General features: G+C 36.9%; 1 protein-coding gene across 2 annotated transcripts; it reads right to left on the bottom strand.

Moving 5' to 3' along the window:
* Positions 1-1,430: 1,430 nt before the first annotated feature.
* RpS11 (ribosomal protein S11) lies at positions 1,431-15,871 on the bottom strand. 2 transcript variants are annotated; one of them, XM_071686686.1, is made up of 5 exons: positions 15,772-15,871; positions 10,764-10,886; positions 6,200-6,354; positions 5,592-5,642; positions 1,431-1,571 (listed from the first exon to the last, which is right to left on the bottom strand). In XM_071686686.1, the coding sequence occupies exons 1-5, from the start codon at positions 15,778-15,780 to the stop codon at positions 1,448-1,450; spliced, it is 462 nt and encodes a 153-aa protein (XP_071542787.1). In that variant the 5' UTR covers positions 15,781-15,871; the 3' UTR covers positions 1,431-1,447. The 2 variants fall into 2 exon arrangements, with proteins under 2 accessions (XP_071542787.1, XP_071542788.1); XM_071686687.1 differs by lacking the exon at positions 10,764-10,886 and adding an exon at positions 11,278-11,400 and having other exon boundaries at positions 15,772-15,829.
* Between the last annotated feature and the right edge of the window lie 1,417 nt (positions 15,872-17,288).

The raw sequence follows: 17,288 nt of genomic DNA, 5'->3' as shown, positions 1-17,288 counted from the left end.
GACTCTAAGCTAGCTCCCTTTTGGCGCTCCCCCACCAAAAAAAAGTTTTAGGGTAACCAGGGGGTATGCCCTGAAAAAAATCAGAAATCTATAGTGTCTGGGGCAGTATATCCTGTTTTAGGATGCCTGTCATATAACAGTTGGGATTAAGGTGTCCCTATAGCGATTAGTGTTCTGAGCATATAGGAAGGGCCGGCCCTCTGTTGCAGTACTTACCCTGCACTCAATCGTTCTAAAAGAAATAAATTCTCGATGATGCTTTCACAAAAATGTTTGTGAGGTCAATTAGTCACTTTAGTCTAGGATTAGCTCCTACCGTCCAGAAACACAAGTTGCATAACCCCATATTCCAAACCTCTTATGTGACAAATTCACTGTATTGATGGAATAGCCACATTTCTTTCACACTCATAATTTGGCCAATTAAACCTACTAGTTTGTTTTCATGGATCAGGAACAGCTAACAATTCAAAAAAGAGTTCCCGATTGTCACGACTGAACTTTTGGCAATCACTTGCTATAGTCTCTTTGCACAGGTCTATGCACATTCCTGCAATCACCACTGCAGGTGTAATGGCAGACCTTTAAGTCTTCCCTTCTATTCGTTGTTGGTACTCTTTGAGGTCCGTACATAATTGAAATTATCAAATATGAAAACATGCATCATCTCATTCCACTTGTAATATCAGCTTAGTATCATTGAAAATCTATAATATGAAATTGCCTTTGCATAATGACTCCAACTTCTCCAATGGCAGATCTTTTATGTTTTTAGTAAGAAGAATATCTAACATCCGCAAATTCAGTTCCTCTGTTACTGTCCTGAAAAGGGGCTAATGTTTACTCCAAATGCTACCTCGTACAAAGTTATAAATAAAACGAAGATGATGCATCATATCTGATATACCTGCTGTAAGAGTACAGCTACAGGAGAAGGTTAGGGGTTACATGGCTCCCCCTTTTCATATGTGAAATACTTGGGGAAAAAAAAAAAAAAAAAAAAAAAAAAAAAAAAAAAAAAAAACTCATGAGCTGAATGTACTTGATCACATTAAATTCTACAAAAGTGGTTGTGTGATCACAAATGATATAGCAAACTATTCTTTGGGGATGAGGAAGAAAGACATCCCACATCACCTCTAATGTTCATAGACAAATAAGAGGGGAAAAGGGCTAAAATTCTTCTTCATTGCATTTTCACTTTCTAAAAGTAGGAACATCAAAGTGGTATTTTTTCTGAGAAAGGCAAGCAAGAACAGAAAATGAGAAAAAATACCATTATCCTATCAAACTGTTAAAAGCAATGCTCCAATTCAGAATGCATAAAAAGTCATAGCATTACTACATAGAAAGATTTAGCTTTCAATTTTCTCATGTTCTGTGGGATCCCTGTCTATATGCAAATGGGGAACAGTAGAGAAAGACCAATATCTTACATGATATTTATTCAAAACTTCTGAAACTGCTTTTTTGTGCCAGGAGCTTTACTGACTTTCAACACATTGAAACGAACTGTCTTGGAGAGCGGGCGGCATTCCCCAACAGTGACAATATCACCTGGCTTCACATCCCTGTAAGAAAACAAGTCAACTTATCAATCAAAACATGAATCACCTACACCAAATAACAACTAATGGGCCATGACAATGAAACTCAGCCCATGCCTAACATGCTTTTGTAAGTACTAATTGCTTCTTTATCTTGCACAATAAATTGATAGCTCAAGAGGGAAAATATGTCCATTCAAAATTATGGTTACATGCATTGGCAGTGTTCTGAAAATTATGAGACATATCTCTAGGGCATGTGAAATGTCTGGGGTAAACCATGGAAAGGTCTGTGGGGCCTGGATGTGGAAAGGGAGCTGTTGTTTCAGTGCATTACACATGACAGCTAGAGACCGGGTATGAACGAATGTGGCGATTTTTTGTCTTTCTGGCACCACCTAGCTAGTGGGTGGGTAGGGGAATGTTATTTCATGTGGCAGGGTGGCGATGGGAATGGATGAAGGCAGCAAGTATGAATATGTACTTGTGTATATATGTCTGAGCATGTATATGTCATGTATATGCTGAAATGTATATGTATGTACATATGCATGTATGGGCATAAATGTGTGGGGGTGGGTTGGGCCATTCTTCGTCTGTTTCCTTGTGCTACCTGGTGGGGTGGCGATGGGAATGGAGGAAGGCAGCAAGTATGAATATGTACATGTGTATATATGCATATGTATACTTTGAAATGTATACGTATATATATATATATTTATATTTATTTTGCTTTGTCGTTGTCTCCCATGTTTGCGAGGTAGCGCAAGGAAACAGACGAAAGAAATGGCCCAACCCACCCCCATACACAATGTATATACATACACATCCACACACGCAAATATACATACCTATACATCTCAATGTACACATATATATACACACACAGACACATACATATATATCCATGCACACAATTCACACTGCCTTTATTCATTCCCATCGTCACCTCGCCACACATGGAATACCATCCCCCGCCCCCTTCATGTGTGCGAGGTAGCACTAGGAAAAGACAACAAAGGCCCCATTTGTTCACACTCAGTCTCTAGCTGTCATGCAATAATGCCTGAAACCACAGCTCCCTTTCCACATCCAGGCCCCCCACACAACTTTCCATGGTTTACCCCAGACGCTTCACATGCCCTGATTCAATCCATTGACAGCACATCAACCCCGGTATACCACATCGATCCAATTCACTCTATTCCTTGCCCGCCTTTCACCCTCTTGCATGTTCAGGCCCCGATCACACAAAATCTTTTTCACTCCATCTTTCCACCTCCAATTTGGTCTCCCACTTCTCCTCGTTCCCTCCACCTCCGACACATATATCCTCTTGGTCAATCTTTCCTCACTCATTCTCTCCATGTGCCCAAACCATTTCAAAACACCCTCTTCTGCTCTCTCAACCACGCTCTTTTTATTTACAAACATCTCTTACCCTTACATTACTTACTTGATCAAACCACCTCACACCACACATTGTCCTCAAACATCTCATTTCCAGCACATCCATCCTCCTGTGCACAACTCTATCCATAGCCCACGCCTTGCAACCATACAACATTGTTGGAACCACTATTCCTTCAAACATACCCAATTTTGCTTTCTGAGATAATGTTCTCGACTTCCACACATTCTTCAAGGCTCCCAGGATTTTTGTCCCCTCCCCCACCCTATGATGCACTTCCGCTTCCATGGTTCCATCCACTGCCAGATCCACTCCCAGATATCTAAAACACTTTACTTCCTCCAGTTTTTCTCCATTCAAACTTACCTCCCAATTGACTTGACCCTCAACCCTACTGTACCTTGCTCTTATTCACATTTACTCTTAACTTTCTTCTTTCAAACACTTCACCAAACTCAGTCACCAGCTTCTGCAGTTTCTCACATGAATCAGCCACCAGCGCTGTATCATCAGCGAACAACAACTGACTCACTTCCCAAGCACTCTCATCCACAACAGACTTCATACTTGCCCCTCTTTCCAAAACTCTTGCATTCACCTCCCTAACAACCCCATCCATAAACAAATTAAACAACCATGGAGACATCACACACCCCTGCCGCAGACCTACATTCACTGAGAACCAATCACTTTCCTCTCTTCCTAAACGTACACATGCCTTACATCCTCGATAAAAACTTTTCACTGCTTCTAACAACTTGCCTCCCACACCATACATTCTTAATACCTTCCACAGAGCATCTCTATCAACTCTATCATATGCCTTCTCCAGATCCATAAATGCTACATACAAATCCATTTGCTTTTCTAAGTATTTCTCACATACATTCTTCAAAGCAAACACCTGATCCACACATCCGCTACCACTTCTGAAACCACACTGCTCTTCCCCAATCTGATGCTCTGTACATGCCTTCACCCTCTCAATCAATACCCTCCCATATAATTTACCAGGAATACTCAACAAACTTATACCTCTGTAATTTGAGCACTCACCCTTATCCCCTTTGCCTTTGTACAATGGCACTATGCACGCATTCCGCCAATCCTCAGGCACCTCACCATGAATCATACATACATTAAATAACATTACTAACCAGTCAACATTACAGTCACCCCCTTTATTAATAAATTCCACTGCAATACCATCCAAACCTGCTGCCTTGCCGGCTTTCATCTTCCGTAAAGCTTTTACTACCTCTTTATTTACCAAATCATTTTCCCTAACCCTCTCACTTTGCACACCACCACGACCAAAACACCCTATATCTGCCACTCTATCATCAAACACATTCAACAAACCTTCAAAATACTCACTCCATCTCCTTCTCACATCACCACTACTTGTTATCACCTCCCCATTAGCCCCCTTCACTGAAGTTCCCATTTGCTCCCTTGTCTTATGCACTTTATTTACCTCCTTCCAGAACATCTTTTTATTCCCCCTAAAATTTAATGATATTCTCTCACCCCAACTCTCATTTGCCCTCTTTTTCACCTCTTGCACCTTTCTCCCCCCACTATTTCCTCATGTCAAGGGTGGTCTTATTTCACACAAACCCCTTTAATCGTACAATCATGCACTCTCCTTGTAAACCCTCTTTCTTGGAGTCTTTCCATATGCCCAAACCTCCTCAAAGTATTACATTTCACCCACTCTAGGACACTACAAAACTCTCCCTGCCATACCACACCTCTCATACACCCCCTTCATCTCTCTCTCCATTACATCTTGTCATACTACAAGCTCCTCTTAAAAAGTTCATTTCCTTATCCTGGATTCTTGACCTCTGTGATTCAACCAATGTCCATGTTTCAGCAGCATCAAGGATGGAAAGACAAAGATGTCCTTAATCCTTTCTTCATTTCCATACTTACACCACTACCCTTCATTTGTTCTATCAAGAGACCTAAAAACTCTTCTAGCCTCCTCTATTCTTAACATTATCTCTCAATCCATACCACAAAATGTACACTAGCTAGCTCCTAAACACCGAAATTTTCTCACATCTTCCAGTCTTTCTCCCCCACATTTATAAAGTTTACTATACTTTCTCCTTCAATCTATATGGTTTTGCAAAGTTTATACTTTAACTCTGTTTCCTTTCAAACATCATTACTTTACCTTTACTTGCATTTATCAAGCACACAAGCACCCTACTGAACAAATATGAATTTCCATTTTTTGTAAAGATTTTATATTACATTATCCATTTTTCTGTCTCCCTAACAAAAGGCAAACCACACAGTTATAGTTGCACTTCATTTCGGGAAGTTTGTTACACTGCTAAATTGCAAACACCAAAGCAAAATGTTCCAGAAACAAACGCAAAATGCAGAAGCATAATGGAAATTTAACACATACATCAGACCAAGTAAAAATAAAATTTCATGTTTCAAACACTTAAAAAAATCTATGTAAAAGATTCATATTACTGCAAACCTAGGAAAACAAGATTACTTTTCTCAAGTCAGCTTATACTGCTGGCAAGATGTCAAACTTTTCTGGCAAGCTTCATACATCAAGACAGCTTCTACATTCAAAATAAAAAGCTCATTAAAATCCTGCATACCTGAAACACGGAGACAGGTGGACAGACATGTTCCTGTGTCTCTTCTCAAACCTGTAAAATAAATGAACAAGTCAAGCTAAAATGAACACAAGGCTAGACACACACACACACATATCTGTACTGACAATTACTTTTGATGCCTGCCTACTTTCATGCCCACCATCCTCCTATGTCTTCGCCTTAACTAATTTTACATTTTCTTTTCCCTCATTAGTATCATTCCAAAAATGTAAATTCTGTAATACAAACCTGCCTCACCCCCAACAAAAAAGCGTGTTACTTTCTAAATATATATCAATGCCATTTTTGTTATAGAGGTGATGGGCATTCAACAATACTCCTATCTCTCTATATATATAAAACAAACAGAGAGAGAGAGAGAGAGAGAGAGAGAGAGAGAGAGAGTCAAAAGTATGCATAAAAACAGTAATGATATAGCTAAATGGAGATTATTGCTCCTTTAAAGGATATGGAACTTGTTTGTATGATAAGTATACTAAATGACAAGTTATTCAACTGTGGAGTTGTGTTTGACATTTCATGCCTACACCTTAAAATAACTAGTTTCAAGAAACAACAATTAACAGTATGATCCTTGTGATCCTTACCTATTGTATTTCTTGACATAATGAAGATAATCCCTTCTGATAGTAATAGTTCGCTGCATTTTCATCTTCTGGACCACCCCAGTCAAGATACGTCCACGAATTGATACATTTCCTGTAAAGGGGCACTTCTTGTCGATGTATGTGCCGTCAATAGCCTAAAAAATCATCCTGTATCAAGGACTGAGTTAGTATGAGAATACCTGCCTTAAGACTGAAAACAATCCCATCTGTTTTATCATGCACAACCATGGTTCATGTCAAGTGTCAAAACACAATTTTAAAGAAAGTGCCTACCAAGGAACCCTCTGCTTTTGTGCTTTGTTTCTCTTCCTGGAGTTTACGCCACAACCTTACGTCATGAGAAGGTATGGGAACAAGCCCAGGGAAAATCCTAAAAAAAACTACACTAGTAGGTTGTGGTGCTCCATGCACTTTATCCAACCATGTAAATGGGAACACCTAGAAGATACTGGACTGATAAATTAAAATAACTTTAAAGAAAAACATTAACTTTCACCCTTAATTAAGTGCTTTTCTAATTTCTTTACAAAAGCCGATTTACATTACACGAACATCTTCATTCACACCACCTCTAAATACATGGTACTTCAATTGCATCTAATCTTAATTACTCCTAAGGAACCCCTCGTCTAATATACTGTTAGTCCAATTAATTTTACTTAGGCATATAACTCTAAAGTATACCTCTCCTTGATCCTGCACTTATACATATGACTAAACAATAGTCTGCAATTTGTTCTGCATGACCACAGCACCCCAAACTTTCATCCATTTTGACACTGGCGCTGTGACCCTTAGCAAAACACATGTAGTGTGCTTCTTCACATCACATATCTCCATATAAGAACATTAGAAGTGAGGACACTGCAAGAGGCCTATGAGCCCATGCCTAAGTAGGTCCTGAGTCTGTCCACTGTACAACCAACTGCCTGAACCCATATACACATCCAACCTTCATTTGAAGCAACCTGAAGACCTAGCTTCCACTACTGTACTTGGCAGCTTGTTCCATAAATCTACTGCCCTATTCTCAAACCAAAACTTACCCACATTCAACCTGAATCTATTTTTCTAATTTAAATCCATTACTTCTTGTCCAGTCTGGTAGTGCTATTCTAAGAACTTAATCTATATTATAACCTCTAGTAATGCTAATCACCTATTTACAAACTTCACTCGTATCCCCTCTAGCCCACCTCCTCATAAGTGAGAGTAAAATTCAGTCTTTTTAACCTTTCTTCATAAATGAGGTTTCTAATTCCAGGGATCATTTTTGTCCTTTGCCTTTGCACTCTCTCTAAATAATCTATATCAGCTGCATATATGGAGTCCAAAACTGTACCACATCATTCATATGTAGTCTCACCAACACAAGATAAAGTTGCAGTAATACTCTATTTTTTTTTTTTCATTGGCAGTCCTACCAATGAACCCCAAAATCTAATTAGCCTTATTACACACTAATGCACTGTTGTAATGGGTTAAGATCCTTGCTCACCAGTACCCCTACATCACATGCTGTTATAGAAAATACCCATAAAGAAATATCTTCCCCTTAATTGGCATGGGAAGGTTAAGGTGATGGGTCAGGGCCCTTGCTGGAAGCATTATGCTCCGTATCCTTGTAAGTAAAGGACGATTAAGATTTTACAAGGTGTGATTTCTCCATACACCAAAACTCATTATGCACTCTTTTTCAAACATGATTTTACACATCCTTGATCCGTCACAACATTTAAGTGCTTTTTTAGATAAAAACATTTTTGTATATCACTTGAATTATTTGCACATTTACATACCCTGACATTATTCGCATACAGAATGAACTATGTTGGTGGCCATGCAAATCTAGCTATCTGTTCTGATGATGCACTCTCACTGAGACTTTGATGATTTATGAGTGGCTGATTTGATATTTTTTCCAGTGTTGTTGTTAAGGTGCTAACAACAGAGTGATTATGAATTGGAATAATCTATCAATTGGGAATTCAAATAAGGGCAGGGAAAAAAAAAAAAAAAAAAAAAAAAAAAGGAAGAGATCTGTTCTCACATGAAACATGTCAGTTTCATAAATAGACTCATGAGGAATGTCAGTTTCATGGATGAACTCAAATGAAAAATGTTGCAGTTCAATGGTTACTGCATTACTTCCTTTCCCAAGACAACATTTTAAAACTTTTCTGTGTGTGATACCCTCCTGCCTCTGTAAGGCAAAATTAAGAATTGAGCCTTTGAAGAAAAATATTAGTTTTCTAATAATTTTGCATTGTAATCTGTTTGTGAGTGATGATAATATGAGTTTTCTTTTGGTATATTTCCATCCGAAATACAAATACACGAATGGAAATTATGTCACCTCCTGACAGGGGACATAGAAACAGGAGACCCCAAAATCTTGATGCCTGTTGACAAATATGAAATATTAGATGTCTGAATAACATGAGAAACTTTATCAAATATACACAGACAGTTCTTTCCCTCACATGCAGTAATCATGTAAAAAAAAAAAATTACTTAGCAGTATAGTAAACTATCAAAATACTTAGCAGGACTAAACTAATTGCCACAGTTAAGGATATCAAAACCTTGAATTATACACATTTTTAACTAAAAACTTACCTTCCACTTCACCGAGCCATTAATCACATGATTACTATACACAGGTGTCATTGTGCTTATAATAATTATTACCAAAAAGGGGGGGAAAATTATCTTTCAAAACTGAATACCTTCTTTTTACTTTCAGCTAGACTATATACTTACACACAGAGTACTAAAAAAAAAAAAAAAAAAAAAAAAAAAAAAAAAAAAAAAAAAAAACTTACATACGAAACCACATATCAAACACCTAAGAGATAACTGATTGGCCTACATAAAACTAGTAAAATCCAATATAATTTTGAGGATCACAATACTATCTTTAAAATGTTCCCATTTACATGATGTAGATCACACACTCACTTTATGTCTAAATCTAAAGATCATGGCTTCCACAACACTATACAGTAAAAATCTTACACCTCTGAATTTAGTACTGTGTCACATGAGACCCCATTATCTCCAGCCATGCCATCTTCACCCCATTTGATGCATTCTACCTATTCTTAATACAATCTATTGCCATTTCCAATTCAACTACTTACTCCTTTTATTCTCAACTTACATAAATATCTATATATAAAAAAGTGACTACATCAACACATAAGCTTCTTAGGCACATTTTATGCTTACATTCTACCAAATTAACCATAAGTCAAACAGCATATCTAGTTATTTTACTTAACAGGACTGTTTGATCATAGCTTTCCTACTACCACCCCTTCTCATTATCATGTTACACACTTCATCACAACTTCTCTTTAAAAACAAGACACCTGCTATTTCTGGACTTTCAATGTCCCCTACAAAAACTTATGACATTCTGCCGAGTAATTCAACTCATCTGATTCATATGGTGGAGCTCCACTATCTGCAACCTATAACTGTTGTAGCTTCCAGTCTGCACCATCATAGTTTATATCTATTCTCATCCTACCATCACTAATAATCTCTTAAAAATGTACCTAACATAGTCTTGCTGAACCCCTATATTCATATTAAACTACTCATTCATAATTTTCCTCAAAGACAACCAATGTTTTCTTCATTAAAGCTTCTAACTGCATTCATAAGTCAGAATTTCCAGACGTCCATTCTTACTAACTCTTTATCTTCTTCTCATAAACCAAAAATTCTACATAAATTTGTTGTTTCCAAAAGCATTAATTTGATCTAAATATAAAATTACCTTACTAAACCACCACTTATTTGCCTATACTCTGCTTTACGTTCTTTATGTTCCCTCTCTACTAATGTCATTCACAGTCACTTCCATCAAATACTATTAGCAGATATTCCTGACCTAGTATGAGACATTACATTATTCATTAACAACTTATGATCTATTTCTACTCCTTACCTGTAAACCAATTTTCATATTACCCTACCACCTACAATACATACTGATCATATCTCATTACAGCTTCAGTCCTACAACCTAACTATGTAACTCAATTATTTCCATTATATATTTTTACAACTCCAACTATATCTCTTATTATTTCAGTCCCTATAATTTCTCACACATCACTTCCTTGAAAATTAGTGCTACATCCACTGATAAACTGGAGTACTTCCATTCATGAAAGCTTCTCATTTCAAATCCAACCTCTCATTTACCAAGGCTCTCATAGCACCACTTAATTATTCTTTCATTTCTGGGCACTCTCAAAACTGAACATGAACACTAAGCACTAATTCACATTTAAGTCCTCAAAGTTCAAAACAATTTTGAAATCACTGTAAACTGAGAACCACCTTAATATGACTACCTAAAACAATTCCCAAGAAAAAGGTCTTTAAGTTAAAACCACATTGGAGAAAACTGCAAATATTACTTCCAAGCTGGTCAACTACAGCTACCCATATGGAGGCAAGCATGATGGTCAGTGAACATAAAATTACTTTTGAAAATTTTTAAGAAACAAGTCACTATTATCACTACCTCACGGGGAGTCTTGAAGCCCAGGCCAACTTTGCGCAAATAGCGCTTAGCTTTGCTTCCCTTCTCCTTGACTCCCTTGCTGTTAAGGAAGACTGTAGGCTGCTTCTGGAAAGCCTTCTCGGTCTGGAACAACCATGCAAGGTGCCGATGTTAAAGGTTACACACATCATGCAGGAAAAGACAAAAGGAACTCTCACTACAGAGAAAGAACAATGATAATGCACAAGGATTTCTGGGTACATATTTTCACACACAAAGTAGCTACTCCAAACAAATAAATTCCTCTGTTGTCATCAGTGTTCCTCCTCCTGTGACAGAGACTTCCCACAAAACACTCAGGTGAATCGGAGTGTGCCAGGGACCAGCTTTGGCACTTGTGATGGTTGTGAGGGGAGAGAGGTTAAGTAGGTTGGGAGGGGCTGGGAACAACCAGATAATGCAAACAGGCCTAAGCCAGCATGCCTGCTAGTGGTTGCCTCCTACAGAGGCTACCATTTGCTGGATGCCTGCTTACCTCGCGGGGGGCCTTGAATCCAAGTCCCACCTGCCGAGTGTACCTTAAGCCACGTGGCCTCTTTCCCAGAACCTTCTTTCGGTTCAGGAAAACAAGAGGTTGCTTCTGGAAGGCTCGCTCACTCTGTAATAACCTGTTAGGTTAATACTAGCTCATCTACTCTAACAAACTGCATTAAGAGATTTTTTTACATGATCTAAGTTTTAGAACCCCTTAATAATCAAAAGCATCTATCATTTGCAAATCCCCTGTGACGATGATTGGAACTTCTACAAACAGATGCATTTCCAGCAGCAGCTTCCCTTGAAAAATGGAGGAAAAACATATATAACTTACTTTGAATATGAAAAATGACAAAAAATAAAGTCCATATATTTGTTAACATAAAAATTCATTTATGAATCATATCTCAGCAAACAATAAGGTCCCAGCCAGTCTCTTAAGAGATGAAATTAAACAGCATTCATGAAAGACTGACTTTCAGGGATAATTGCAAGGTAGCGTGAAAAAAGTTGGGAGGAAAGAGGGTAGTAGGGCAGAGAAGAGGGAGCAGGGAAGTGGGGTCAAAGAGATACTGGGGAAACAGAAAAAGTGAATGAGAATGTAAAGGTAATGATAAAATCATAGGTAAAGAAACAAGAGTGGAACTGGGGGAGGCAGGAAGCAAATAAGTGTGAAGGATAGCAGGGGTAACTTCATACATTTAAGTACTAAATGAATATGAAGCACCACACAATGACTGCTGTCAACCTTCACCAATTGACAAACCAGATGATGTTATCAAAAACTAACTGCATAAAAAGTAGACAGAAATGATTAATTTGAGCAAACTTCTTTCCCATAAAATTCCACAACTGATTATCTAGCGATTAAAAATCTGCATTATTCTAATTTACCTTCCCATACTTTTAAGGTATGCTGGCATTAGCACAATCTTCTAAGAAGTGTTTATTACCACCTCCATCCTTTCAAATATTGGTGACTGCCAATCTTTAACAACTGCTGAGGAATTCTGATCAGTCCAATTACATTAATCTTAATCAGCTACAAGCAGTATGCATTTTGAAGCATTAAAAGAGATAAAATGAGCAAGTAGTTTTTTATAACTTTTATTCTTTCATAACTTCCCGCGTTAGCAAGGTGGCGCTAGGAAACATATGAAGAAAGACATCCATTCAATCACACATTTCTTTTCATACATATTCGCCACTTCCCGCACCAGCGAGGTAGCATAAAGAACAAGAGGACTGAGCCTTAAGAGGGAATATCCTCACTTGGCCCCTTCTCTGTTCCTTCTTTTGGAAAAGTAAGACGGGAGGGGAGGATTTCAAGCCCCCTGCTCCCTCCCCTTTTAATCACTTTCTACAACACACAGGAAATATGTGGGAAGTATTCTTTCTCACCTATCTCCAGGGATGTATATACATATATATGCATAAACACTACATGTACATGTACCTATATAAACATAGATATATATATATACATACACATACATATATACACATGTGCACATCCATACTTGCTCACCTTCATCCATCCTGATGCCACCCTGCCCCAAAGGAAGCACAAATGCACGAAGGAAAAGAAATGAGATAACATACACATTCTCCTTTCCTCCCACACCCAATGGCTCCCTCATGTCAGAGAGGTAGCACCAGACAACAGACAAAGAAAGGTCACATCCATTCACCCTCAATCTCTAGCTGTCATGTGTAATGCGCCAATACCACAGCTTCCTATCCACATCCAGGCTCCAAGGACCTTTCCATGGTTTACCCTGGACGTTTCACATGCCCTTTTCAGTCCACTGACAGAAAGTTGACCCAAGTATACCACATTGTTCCAATTCATTATTCCATGCATGCCTTTCACCCTTGTGCATGTTCAGGCCCCCATCACTAAAAATCTTTATTCACTCCAACCTTCCATCTCCAATTTAGTATCCAAGTTCTAGTTCCCTCCACCTGTCACGTACATCCTTTCTTTCAACCTTTCCTCACTCATTTTCTCCGCATGTCCAAAGTAATAACATATATATATATATATATATATATATATATATATATATATATTTTCTTATTATACTTTGTTGCTGTCACCCATGTTAGCGAGGTAGCGCAAGGAATGACTGTCACTTGATATATTTCTTAGTTTACAAGCACAGTTTTTAAGATTGCTTGTAGCATGATATAAAACCTCTTTCCATATTAGTATATATCTTACAACTTAATGTTTTACTCTTACCACTTAACGTTTTACAAACATGTACATTCACCAATAAATGTTGCGATCGCACTATTCTACATTCAGTAAACAAACAAATGTTATGTCTTGTCTCCCACCCTGTACTAATTATAGAACAAGGGTAATGGTACAAAACATATTACTATAGTCCATAAGCGAAACCCAAAGCAACAGGATGTACATCACCTGGGGATTAGAAAGGACAATCTACATTCTGACTTGAAGATCAATCACCTTCCTTTCATCCTAAAACCTGAGACTGTTCATCTAATTTACATAGCAATATGATGTATGGAACCAAGTATATCCCTAAATATATCATTACCAAAGCATTCAATCAAAACTGAGAACCCTTTAATGCATGGAAGGGTTAATCATACATAAAATCAAGTATCTTTTTGCATATAAAATTCACTCAAAACATAGGCACATGAATTAACAAAATGAGAAGTGCATTATAAACTTTAGTTGATGCTCCTTCTTTTACAAGGGATGCAAAACAAGACTTGGCTTAACATACATATAAAAAAAAAAAATGTCAAACCAGGAATTCAGAATTTGTTGCTTCTCTCAGAGTAAGCTGAGGCTTATATCATGTTTCTTAGCAAATTTGTTCTTTATGATATTCTTGTATTTCAAAATAGAAAATAAAATTGCCACTAAATGAAAAATATTTTTCAGACGACTAAGAAGTATGGGGTCACATCATTGGGACGAAGATTATGAGACTAATCATAAAAACTCAGTCAAGCAAACGGCTATTCTTGACACATTAGCTGACTGGGTCTCTTGCAATTATCAACATTTCACCAACCTATTATATTTCAGTGGATTTTATGGTTTAAGGAGAACCTTATAGAAAAGAGTAATCATTTGTAAATAAAAAAATTAAAAAACTCATTGAAACCTCATCTCCATAATAGTCAAGATTTCTCTTAAAAGTTCAATAGTCAAGCTGAACTGTGCTAATCACAACCACAATCCAGAAACAGGTCTGTGGTAACAGGGGTCAAGTAACAAGCAACTATGCAATCCCCAGTTGCATCTTTTTCTCTTCAGAGACTTGAACCATTTTCATAAAGTTTAAATGGATTCTGTTGATTTTCTTAAGTGTTAATAACTTTAATTCCACTTTATTTCCTGATATATATATATATATATATATATATATATATATATATATATATATATATATATATATAACTCTCACAACAATCATTTTATCGAACAACCCTGATTGAAAAAAATGCTTTACCCTACTGCTCAATTTTACTGTATTCTTTGACCACTTCTCGAAGTGCTGAGCATTTATAACGGATTTAACAGCAATTTATGACTTAAATGTTCAGCGCCACATCACACCCTAAGCTAAAGTACAGTACTGAGGGGCTGAACAGCGAGGTCATTCAGTGTGATGGTCTGTGGTGCCCCTAAACTGGAACTGAGTTATCTATGTAAGGTTTTCTTTCACCTGGTTACTTATGATGATCAAAAACCATGAGCATAACCGACGATATATATATATATATATATATATATATATATATATATATATATATATATATATTTTTTTTTTTTTTTTCAAACTATTCGCCATTTCCCGCGTTAGCGAGGTAGCGTTAAGAACAGAGAACTGGGCCACTAAGGGAATATCCTCACCTGGCCCCCTTCTCTGTTCCTTCTTTTGGAAAATTAAAAAAAATTGAGAGGGGAGGATTTCCAGCCCCCCGCTCCCTCCCCTTTTAGTCGCCTTCTACGACACGCAGGGAATACGTGGGAAGTATTCTTTCTCCCCTATCCCCAGGGATTATATATATATATATATATATATATATATATATATATATATATATATATATATATATATATATATATCTATCTTACGCATTGAGTATACTATGAGAAAAACAATCGAAAATATATAACAGTAATGCTGTTATGCTAATAGGTTTGATGTACCCTTAGTATTGATGGGTCAATAAGCTAGTCAATTATGCCTACCTCCTCCTATTATACCCATATTAAATATATAAAACCGGACCAGCTTTTCATCAACACAGGTTTACGGCATCGCCACACGTGATCTCGGCCTCCAGCCAGACATTTACCAATTCTTCTTCTATCTAACCCATTAATTAATGTTAATTATGCAAATTCGGTGCTACAGCAAGTTTAAATTGTTCCAATCCACTTTCCTTCCTACACCAGTCCGCGTTAAAGAGGAGAAATCCGGATAAAATAACATACCTGATCCATGTTGTCGTACTGACGCCACGCCTGACAACAGAAAGGGGAGATGAAACGCAGCTCAGTACAGCATAGCGGCGACTATGACACGCACCTCCAGCTAAAATGAATTATATATGGGTATATCAAGTTATTATACATATCTTGAGCCACCGTATGAATTTATGAAGATGGAAATTTAGTAATTTAATGATATTACACATTATTTCACTCATTTTGCTACATACGTTTGCGAAAAGTGCCATATTCATCACAGAAAACGTTTTGACCGAAAGGTCTAGGGTGACTATTGTGTATTGATTATCATTTGGGTTTTTGGGAAGCCTAAGAAAAAAATTGAAAGTTTTATTCCACATAGAGATCAAATCTTACGAAATGGTTTTTTTCTTAGAAATGTGTAATATCTCACAATAATCCACATTCAATATTAATTCCGCCTTTTTGAAGAAACTGTTGTGTACATGATAAACATTTCTTTGTAATAATTTCAAACACATTCATAATTACACATTTACATCATAATCATCTAGAATGCATCATTTGGTTACTGATCAGTCCCTACGAGACATAAATCTTTTCTGGCAAAGATGCAGAAGTATTGATAAAGGTAAAACACTGCTCCAAGTGAAAATCAATATACATGATCATTTTCTATTCTTTTTTAATTATTCGACCGTTTATCGCAGTTTTATTTCAATAATTATGGCTATTATAAACCAAGGACTTAGATCCAGAAGGATTTCTTTATATTTAACATATACCTGGAGTGTATAAATCCATAAAAGTCATGAATAACAATAATAATGTTGATAGTGATAATAATAATACTGATATTGATGATGATAATCTTTGAAGACATATATAGTAGCTGACAAAGAAATTATTACCTAGGAAGAGCATTAGATCCATGGCTGGCTCTTCCCAAACATGGTGATCAATATTTTGGGTTTGGAGAATTGCGACTGTTTTTTTTCAGCGAATTATAAAATGCGCTGTAGATATCAACATCTCTGCCAGGGTCATATATATACGTATGGTCCAAACCGAGACGTATCTTGAGCTCTGAAGAAGGTGTTCAAATTTTTAGTTTCTTTGGATTTCTTTTAACAAAATGACCTTGAAGGTCTTCTGACCTTAGCATTCTTGAACTGCTTGACATACACCTGTTGTTTACCTTTTTTTTTTTAATATTCACTTGTCGAATGATTCTGTAAAAAAAAAGTTGTCGTTGATCTATTTTTCAAATTGAATCATTTATATCTATTTTTTTTTCAGAATCGCGATAGAGCCAGTCAGACAGGGTCAATGGAGCGCAGAATCCTTATGGCCGAAAAAAAATTTGGCTATTTTTTTTTTCATTTTTTTTTAAATGTAGGAAATTTCACATTAGATTTTATGTCTGTGAAACAGCTGAATTTTTTTTTTATCTCTTATTTGGATGATATAATAATAGCTTTGGAATTATGAAGATCTATTGTTTTTTTTTTTTTTTTTACCTATAGTGAAAAACGGTTTCA

Source organism: Panulirus ornatus, chromosome 42, assembly GCF_036320965.1.
Source record: "Panulirus ornatus isolate Po-2019 chromosome 42, ASM3632096v1, whole genome shotgun sequence".
NCBI lineage: Eukaryota > Metazoa > Arthropoda > Malacostraca > Decapoda > Palinuridae > Panulirus > Panulirus ornatus.
Note: the sequence above shows the minus strand (reverse complement) of the source record. Positions and strands in the feature narration are given on the sequence as shown.

Excerpts from the sequence above, each read along its gene's own strand:
- RpS11 (XM_071686686.1), bottom strand. Across the intron at positions 6,355-10,763 it reads GCTTCAAGACTCCCCGTGAG|GCTATTGACGGCACATACAT; the intron begins GTAGTGATAATA and ends ATGATTTTTTAG. Across the intron at positions 1,572-5,591 it reads CACCTGTCTCCGTGTTTCAG|GGATGTGAAGCCAGGTGATA; the intron begins GTATGCAGGATT and ends GTTTTCTTACAG.